At 31.2% G+C, this 10,645-nt stretch overlaps 1 protein-coding gene across 1 annotated transcript in view; it reads right to left on the bottom strand.

The window, feature by feature from the left end:
- LOC106457956 (putative ATP-dependent RNA helicase me31b) overlaps window positions 1-7,412 on the bottom strand; it is a 22,856-nt gene extending 15,444 nt beyond the window's left edge. The window contains exons 1-4 of the mRNA XM_013917400.2: window positions 7,265-7,412; window positions 4,556-4,650; window positions 3,993-4,115; window positions 1,378-1,506 (exon numbers count right to left, since the gene is read on the bottom strand). Coding sequence (XP_013772854.1) covers window positions 1,378-1,506; window positions 3,993-4,115; window positions 4,556-4,650; window positions 7,265-7,400 — 483 coding nt within the window. The 5' untranslated portion in view covers window positions 7,401-7,412. The remainder of the gene's footprint in view (window positions 1-1,377; window positions 1,507-3,992; window positions 4,116-4,555; window positions 4,651-7,264) is intronic.
- Window positions 7,413-10,645: the final 3,233 nt, after the last annotated feature.

A 10,645-nucleotide genomic window follows, 5' to 3' on the forward strand; every position in this document is an offset into this window, starting at 1 on the left:
ACAGCATGATTGTTTATAGATTACAACATGAGATGGAAGAGTAAACTAACTTTTGTTTACTTGTCTGATTTGATCAAAGTCTAATATGAATGTACAGCATGATTGTTTATAGATTACAACATGAGATGGAAGAGTAAACTAACTTCTGTATACTTGTCTGGTTTGATCAAAGTCTAATATGAATGTACAGCATGATTGTTTATAGATTACAACATGAGATGGAAGAGTAAACTAACTTTTGTATACTTGTCTGATTTGTTCAATACATGCTGTACATTCATATTAGACTTTGAACAAATCAGACAAGTATACAGAAGTTAGTTTACTCTTCCATCTCATGTTGTAATCTATAAACAATCATGCTGTACATTCATATTAGACTTTGATCAAACCAGACAAGTATACAGAAGTTAGTTTACTCTTTTATCTCATGTTGTAATCTATTACCCCTACTGCACAAGTGAGGGTCAACATTGTATTATGTAATTGATGTCAGTGATACCAACTATTCATTTTACCCTACATTACTGATTTAGTGACAATTTGTGGTAGAGGAAAGTAAATACCAGATACAGTATACCACACACACACACAAAATGTTTTAGAGATTATGTAACTGCAAACTGTACTATAGACAAAAGTACTGCTTAGCAATTTAATCAATTACCTATAAGCAATGATTAAATTGGTTAGTTTCCCAAACTAATCAATTAATGCCACAAAAATAATTAATTTATTAAAATTAGCACCAATTATTATGACTATTCAAGTAATCAAGACATTACCATCATGTTTGTTTGTTTGTTGTTAAGCACAAAGCTATATGATGGGTGCGGGGGGATGCCTCATGAATGAGGCTGTGCTTCATTAAAAATAGTTGGTTGGTTGTCAAACATGAAAAATAATTTTGTCTTACAAGTGGAAAAATGACAAATTCATTGTTTTTTTTTGTTTTTTTTTAAGGGAAAAGGTTTTTACATTGTCCTCAATACTCAATAAATTTCATAAATATTTAAAAATGATAAGCCAAAGAAATGGCTGAATTACTGAAATCTAGGTTCTTTTTTTACTTTTGCATCACTTGCACACCATCCAGTCAATGTTATGTGGATTATTTAAACTGTTATTTTGGGGTATCGTATTATAATATGCATTTCAAATAACAGATTACAATGATTTCACAAAAAATATCACTTTTGACAGGACCTGTTCTATACATTAAAAAATATTTATGCTGCAAAATGCATGTATGTGCATAATCCACACAGGAAAAGTTTAGTAAATACTGGAAAGTATTTTACTTCTCAGTTGTAAAGATAATTTATTTACAAAAGTTAAAACTTTATCTTGACAGAAATCATAAAAATGGTAACACACCTTTGAGAACAGCGTGTTGAGACAATGAACTTTCTGTCTCTCCTGAACAAAAGCGTAATACTGGGTCACACCTTTTAAGGTCAGCTCATCCATTAAATTAATTTCATATGGCCCCTTTAAGTACTTTCTCTATATAAATAAAGATTTAAAATAATTATCACAAATATTTTTTAATCAAAAACAACCACGTATAAACTAAAATAAAATAATATAACAACAGAGTACATAAAAATAAAACCATACAACACATTAAATCATCATGACATACAACAATACAAGATGAAATCATTTAATGTGAATAATAAAAGTTTGATGCTATTGTCAGTATAAGAAATATTTTTTTCTCCTTTTCATGCACTATTTAGTCTTCTTTTGTAAAAGCAATTCTTTTCCACATTAACCCTTTCACTAATAGCATTCATTTGTTTATTGAATTTCTTGCAAAAAATACTTGAAGATTATATGAATTAGCTGTCCCTAATTTAGAAGTGATGGACAAGATGGAAGGCACCTAGTCAACACCACCAACCACCAATTCTTGGGCTACTCTTCACCAATGAAAAGTGGGGTTTATTGTCACATTATAATGCTCTAACAGTTGAAATGGTGAGAATTTTTGAATCCGCAAATTGCAAGTGCCCTAACTATCAGATCATGGTGATAAACATCAATCCAAACATACCTCGGTAAAAATATAATTTCCCCTATCTCAGTAAGATTTATACCAGAAAATAAAGCAGAAATGACAAAATAGCATCACAGTGGCTATCTAGTTAATTTATAAATAAAAGCATCTAAACTGCATATTAAGCAATTAATGTTTTCTTCTTTGCTGATAGTTGCAAGAGTTTATATGCATTTCTACTGATAAAAACTACCTAGAATTACAAATAGTGTATATTTCAAGCTTTTAGAGGTGTAAAAAGCTAGGCTATGAATTTACTGGTTGAGTTCATATGTATATTATCATTCTCTAGGGTCTTGATGAACAAGTGTATCCCAGCTTTGACAAAAGCAACTTGACAATTATTACTTTCAGCAAGTTTTTTGAAGAAGTTTAAGTTCTGGGAATTTTCTTCACTTGTGGTGGTTTTCCTGGTTGCTGATACTAGGGTTGTATTATATTCGAGAGCTATAGAAATCTCCCTCCGTATAGCAGTACATCATGAAAGAATATTTAGTTAGCAAGTACAGTAAACATAAATCATTCAATAATGGTATGCAACCACAAATTATTTATCAAAAAGTACTTTTCAAAATTTTTAGTGGTTGAGTCACTTTAAAGGTCAAAATAAAACAGATCAATATACAACTATCTGAATGAAATTAAAACAAGTTAAACGTGACAGAATATATAAAAATTAAACTTTTTGATCATTAATATTTATATTATTTATCCCAGTTTTATTTATTTCTTCCGTAATCTTTAATAGTTATTTTCACTAGATATAAAGGTGATCATATTTATAGACAAGATAATTTGTAATTTCGAAAAAAAAAAAGAAGAAAATTGTAATGGACCCATTTATAAGGTTTTAGGAAAATAACAGACATGGGGAAGTTAAGATGAAATAAAGCATTATATATATATTTTTTAAACCTCTGAGGATTATTTCATGAAAAAGGACAATTAGACACAACCGAGATATTCTCAAACACAGTAGCTCGGTCTTCACGGGAATATCCTCAACTAGAGCTAGGTTATTGAACTTATTACTTATAAGCAACAATTATATTGATTAGTATTATGTAAAATAATTAATCAAAAGCAGGGTTTTCAATTATTCCAACTATCTAAGTAATCAAAGTATCGTTATTGAACTTGCTTGCTCCGTCTTTCTTATAGCAAAGCCACCTACAAACGTTACTTATTTTCAACCGCCGAGTGCACGTAAGTCTTTGGGAGCACCTGCTGCCAATCATATTTTTGTTGTTGTTGGTGGACTGCTGACTAGGAGGAGGGCATCTTTCTGACAGTACTGAATACCAAACAGTTTTTGCTTTTAAAATACATTGTATCAATCAATTAATCAAATGTAATTTATTAATGGAGGCAAATACCACTATTTTCAACTGAGCAGAGGTTCTATGTTAATTATCTCTTCTTTTCATAAGCTTCAGAACAGATGAAAGGCTTAGCATGGAGCCCAAAAAAAGTCTTGAAATACATAAAAATGGCAGTAGAAGTCTACAGCAAACTCTTTTCACACGTTGACCACAATACTTAAGTCTAATGTAATTTCATTGTTAAATAAGTTACTTCTACAGTGTCATTCAACTCCTATCATCTTTCTCACTTTGGTGCCATGTTAGCTAACGTATACTATAGAAGACAATTGCATTAATTGAATTATCTCTACAGATATTTATCACAAGTTTTGATAATGGATGAAATTTAATTATTAATTATACCTGACTACAATTATACTGTTAACTACAACTTTGTTTCACATTACGTAAAAGAACAATCCACCTCAAATGTTTTGAGTTTTAAAAATAATTGGTTTTGCTATATTATCACCTTAAGCTGAAAGAGGGAGATAAACATCTTCATATTTATACTCGTACGCAATACAAAAACCAAATGTTAGTGACTGGAACTATGCCTAACTTACCATAAACTGTTCAACTGTCAAAGGGAATGTTGCCGAGTAAAGAAGAATCTGGCGTTCCTTTGGTAAATAGCTAATTACCTTATCCAACATACCCTTAAAGTCTTGGGATAGTAACTTGTCAGCCTAGAATACAAGAAAAATAGTTTCATTACTATTTAAAAGTCCCAAACTTACATTTCACAGCTGGATTTCTAAAACTATAGGTATATGTTGGATGTAATCAGGTTTACACCAACTTATTCATTGTTGTCTAAAACTCAATTATTTTATTATTATTATTACTGCTATAAGTGAATCATTATCAGAAAAGATGTTATTAACCATAGTTTCTACAACCACAGAAACTTTAACACAAAATCTTACCCAACTTTTTGTCAGAAAGCTCGTGTAACAAACCTATCATTACAAACAAAAATTCAGCAGCTAAAACGATTTTAATTTCATTGTTAATACATTTTAGCATAAACTGTGTGTGTGTGTACACGTGCGAACAGTATTTCTTTTAAACCAATAACTTCCTACATTATATCTACATGGACAACATTCTACAAATTTGTCTGTACCTCATCCAATATTAGCATGTTGCATCTATCCATCTGAGTCACATTTTTCTCCATCAAATCTAGTATTCTTCCTGGTGTGGCAATAATTATGTGAACTGAAAATAAAATCATAATTCAGAAGAGTATTTTTAATATTACTTAGTGACAAACTATTTCTGATTTTCAAATTAGTATTCTCATTTTTATTCCATAGTTCTCTTTGAATTTTCTAAATTCAGAAGTAACTTGTAAATTTTATGATAAACCACAATACCAGTTCTAATTTATAACAATTATGAAAAATGTAAATATTATCAAACATTTCTTAAACTTTACACCAAATCAGAATGACTGGCGTAAAATACCCATGCCCCACATTGAGGTTCAAAGGTTCCTTTCAAGACTCACAGAGATTACAATGAAGCTCCTCCATTAACCCCAAATGAATTACTTCTCTAGCTAACCCAAGTAGGGTCTGTTCCAATACCACAACAAAAAAGTTAGTCCAACTAGCTTGTGAGTAGGGGATAGGGTATTAAAATAATTTCAAACATAGTGCCCCTGGGATCCCAAGGGGGCACAGAAACACAAAATGCAATGTGAAATTCAAGTTTAATAACCCTATAAACCTACTCCTAGACACCCATCATACGCTTAGGTAACTTTACATGCACTTTCTGGCTTGGAAGGTTACCCATGGAATAAATAAAAGTAGGTGGCTATGCCATATGAGAAAATAATATTTCTGAGTCACCCAGGGTCCACATCATACTTTTTTTAATGATATTTTGTTATAATAATGCTCCTAGAGTTTGTAAGCTATTTTTAACTTGTATCTTTTTTTTTTCCTCTTTGCCAATTAACACACTACAACAACAAGTTTCATTTTTTTCCATTGCATTATCTCACAACCACTCTTCTCTTCTGATAATTCAAGTTCATGGACTTGCTTTATTGGTATTGGTGGTCTAACAGCATTTCTAGTTTCCAACTTCACCATGCTAGCTCAACCTGGTGTTTCTCTTCAACCTTTCAAACACTATCAACATTGTAAATTTATTGAGTCATCTTTTCATTCTATCCTCCAAGATTGCTGGTAGAATGATTAGCTTTGTTAAAGTCACTGTCAAACCTATGAAGCAGCCAGACTGAATTTTCCATTACACGGCCGAGAAACCTAGAGTTACATTTTCCATCACCTCATTACTAGACAGTCCAGTTAGTTTGAATTCTCACCAAAGTCTCCTTTCCTTCCTCTAAAATCCAATGTTGTTTGTTCATCTGTAATTATCACATTCTCCACCCAGATTAGTTTTGTCTTCCAGTGTTGCTTCTGCTCAGACTTTCCTGTCAATCTTTATCTTTGGAAACTCTACTGAATACTACTCCAGACTACATTCCTTTTGGTATTCAAGTTGCTTTTTCCCTTTCTGTAATTTCAAAGTTTCCTGTTCAATTATTTTTTGTGGTCTATTTGCTCAGCTCATCTTGGCTTATTCTTTTAGTTCATATTCAGTTTAGGCTTCATATATTTTTTTCTTCAAGGATTTTCTTCATCTTTAAGTCCATTTCACTTTGATATATTTAACTGTCACTTTTTCAATTCCATTCCAACCACACGAGAGAATGCAAACAATGATTTTTATCCCTGACAATACACAGCCTGGGTTTATTGCTGAATGCTCATTAAGAGAAGAAAGAGCAAACAGTGGCCATAGTAAAATAAAATAAAATTGCAAATATATAACTTAAGAAAAGAGGTACACTTGGGAATGAAATCCATTAACAGTATGACAAAAATAAAATTCAGAAATTGGGAAAACATTTCTGCACACTAACATAAATTCAAGAATTTTCATACTTTACTAGCTACATTAGGCATGCATCTTTGGTTTAAAAACTTGAATGAAGTTACTACAGATAACAGAGAAAAAAACATCTGAAGTCCAATAATATTTCCTTAAAACTTGGTGTGAATTTTTTAAAAATAAAGATAATATTTATAGTTCTGAGAAACAGTTACTTAAGACAGCACAGCATTTATCTGTAGTTGGAATACTAACTGAAAGAAAACATTTTATATTACTGTTTTGCAGAGGTGGAAAATTTAATTTCTTTCAGATAGTTTCATTACATCACAATTGGAAGAAGAAAAGAAATCACAAGTTTTAAATTTCAAAAGTATTATCTTGCAGAATAACACCATTACCAAATAAACCATGATGCAATCGTTACTTGCCACAACACTTACATTTGAGGTAAATTAATCTGAAACGTATATTTAAAAATCAATATTTATATTCTGAAATTAGGTTTAACTCCTTTACCTAGAGTCCTGGTAAAAAAGAAATTTGTCGACTGGATCATAATTACAATTTATTATGAAAGACTGCTACAATGAAACAAGCTAGATTAAATTATATAAAAGATAGTGAAAATCTTCAATTCAACGATAGATCTGAACTGCCAAATAAACTACAAAATTTACTCTTTCACACAATTTTATCTTTTAGTTGTTGTTGGAATGTTCTATTTAAGGCAATTTTATGTGTCTTTAAAACTACAATGTCCCTTAAAACAGAATAAAATGGTCTTGCACTTCTCAAGTACTGTTAAAATTAGAACTTTACCTTATTATCCTTTAAAACAAAATAAACTTTTTTTTCCCAGATTCAACTGCTACTTTAACAAATGTATTCTATTTATTACAATTAAGTACTAGATTCACACCATTTTCATAAATTCTCATGATGTCATCTTTCAAACTTGTCCCACCAGTTGTAACCATCACTCGTGCTCCAATGTATTTTGACACTTCAATGCAAATCTGACTGGTTTGGAGAGCCAATTCTCTAGTGGGGACCATTACAAGAGCTGAAAATAAAAAAAGTTTTATAGTGGGGACCATTACAAGAGCTGAAAATAAAAAAGTTTTATAGTGGGGACCATTACAAGAGCTGAAAATAAAGTTTTATAGTGGGAACCATTACAAGTGCTGAAAAAAAAAGTTTTTAGTGCAAACTGAACAAAATATTTTCCAAGAAAGGAATGCTACTTTAGGTAAGGTAAATATGAAACCTACAAACATAACACACCACGCACATCATTAAGATACTCTCCCACATAAAGTGTGACTGCAACGTATTTCACCGAACTTTCGGTGTATGTGGTTAAAGTCGTGTGCTGAAATATAAATGGGGACATCCTCATTTGGTAATCTGTTCTAGATTAGAAAGTAGGTATTTAATAAATTGTCCTCTTTTTTTACACCTTCCACAAGGATACACACCCAAATAAGGTGCGGGTTGGTTAAGAAGTGACGTATCATGAGATTGTTGCACAATTTATGCACATAAAGCTTAGTTGGAATCTGACACCCAAATTATGTGAAAGTGATTTAGACAATCGAAATCTATTAAATATAACCAAACACTGAACTTTTAAGTACGAAAAGTTTAATGAATTCATAAAGCTGATTTAAAATGTGTTTAAAGGACATAAAGTTGTTTGACTTGCTTTAAGCTTTGGACAGTTGGCTTGAAATTATCAGAATTTTAAATGCATGTATTTTTAATGGAAGATAAATTTTGTATTATTTGTTTTCAGTTTATAATTCCTTAAAAATATTGAATGATTGATACGAATTATGTCCCCTGTTCTTTAGAAAAAAAATAATCATGTAAAACTGACAAATCAATTCCTTTTTTTTTTTCAATCAGAGCAAAAAAAAAAAGGATGCATTTCAAATTTTAATTCTCCAATTTTCCTTCAAAAACCCATTTTTATTGACAACTGAAGAAAAAACCTAAAATACCCCAGAAATAAGTTTGAAAACTACTGATTTTTCAAAATAAATTTATGAAGTTTATTTTGGTTTATTCCTATTTCTGATAAGTTGATACATGTACTTGTACCGCTAATATTATTTCATACATTTAAACTTAAGAGTAAACTAGTCCTATCATTTTTTTTTTTCATTAGGTTTTATACGTGCTAGATAACTGGTTCCTATAGCTTTTCATACAGTTTATAACTTTAGATAATGTTTGGTTCAGGCTTATTTTACACTTTACATTACCTGGCTAGTTTTCTTCGGTAGTTTAATCTGGTTATCTTCAAGTCTGGCTTATATGAATATTATTCTTAGAAAACTAACTGAAAATTTCAGTATATTCAGTCAATATAGTCATTTCTCAGACTATGGTTCATTCTCATTTGATAACTCAAGGTTCAGGTTTCTTTTCAATTAAGTTATTTGGGATAATTTAAAACTATTAGAAAACTAGCTGTTCAGTTCTGATGCAAGTCATGTAATTTACTGTACTTGGAGGTAGGCTGTTCTGTTTAAAAGTTTTATAGGTCATTGACCATTTGTTTCCTTAAGATATAACATTAGCATGGTTTGGGCTTATCTTTTCCAATGTAATGAAACTTCCTGGGAAACAAGGCATAAAAAATTAGTTGAATAAAAGATGCAAAATTGCCAACTAAACATTAATGTACTTTTTGGAAAGAAACAAGATATAAAATGTCAAAAGTCTTGTAATTGGGTCTTTTTTTTTAATGGTCTTTGTACATCAATATTGTCGTAATTGGATCTTTCTTTGAAGGTTTATGTTTTTCATATTCCCCTCAAACAACCAATACATCCTTCCACACAACCTCTGATACAGGCCAGGTTGTTCTTTGAACAACCTGGTAATTTCATTAAAATTGAGCCCTGTATTGTAACATGAAACTATATTTACTTATCCTAAATAGCTTAAATCCTGTAACAGCATACATCTGTTTATAATTAAATTCTATTATCTTATTGCCCTTTGAATCATGTCGAACCAATAACAAATGCCTGCGATGGTTTTATTGTTTTGAAATTTTTACATGTTCTACAGTAATTTCTGTATGCTGAATCTAAAAATGATATCCATTATTCTCCATTACAGATATCCAGATTATTCAAAAAATGGCACATGTACTTTTACATAAGTGAATCATTTTCATGGAAATCATGTCACATTTTCTTATGCTTAAAATGTTAACAACCACTGGCTATAGGTTTCTCTTGACCAATCACCATGTGAAAGTCTTACAGATCATTCTAGAACCCACTAGAAACTGCTAGTATATAAATGATTAACAGAATGCATGACGTGTCATTTCTGGATAGTATTTGTTTGTGCATGCACTTTGACATTTTTTTTTCTTTTCAGTATTATTTATTCATCGCTATGGCAACAAGAGGTTGTGTAAATGACCGACAATATTTTCGCAATATGGGTCCTTGTTGTTTCCTAAAAAATTGTCAATAACATTTTTAAAGGCAATCCATGCTTCTTTTTCAACTTCCCATTCGAACTGTTCAAAGTCAATTTCCTAATCATCATTTCTGTTGACATCAGATTCAGAATCAGATGCAACTGTATCAAGAGTCTCGGGTGGAGTAGGTACAGGTCCATGAGCAACAGGTCTTTTAGCAGATCGAAGGTTTGGATAAGAAATTTCCTTTTTATTTTGAGTGTTCTAGCCTTGCACATTACATGAACAAAGATAGCAGTCATCTCCATGGTTTCTCAGCTTATGCCAGGCCACCGGAATTCCAAATGGCAAAGACTTTTTCTTACCTTTAGTCCATTGTTTCAACTCTCTGACACAAACAGTGCAAACTTTGTCTGGAGCCCATGATTTGTCTTGGTCCCCAAGTGTTATTCTAAAATATGTCATATGTTGTTGTTGTTTTTCTGTTTTTTTTAGGAATTCAGTATGTTTTGCCTTTGTTTCTTCACAAGAAATATAACAGAATATGTTTTAAATAACATACTCGATAAATTCAAAGAGTTGGGTTGTAATACTAGCTTGAAAGTTCATTTCTTACACTCACATATTGACTATTTCCCTAAAAATCTTGGTGCCTTTAGCAAAGAACAAGGGGAAAGGTTTTATTAAGACATCAGGGAAACTGAGAGGATGTATCAGGGAATGTGGAACATCAGCATGACGGCTGATTACTGCTGGTCATTTAAAGAGATGCTCCAGATGCAATACATAAAACAAAGACCACAACAGATAGTTTTGAGACTAAAAGACACAGATTTTACACACATACAAAAAAAA

This window comes from Limulus polyphemus, unplaced genomic scaffold (assembly GCF_000517525.1).
Source record: "Limulus polyphemus unplaced genomic scaffold, Limulus_polyphemus-2.1.2 Scaffold396, whole genome shotgun sequence".
Classification (NCBI taxonomy): Eukaryota; Metazoa; Arthropoda; class Merostomata; order Xiphosura; family Limulidae; genus Limulus; species Limulus polyphemus.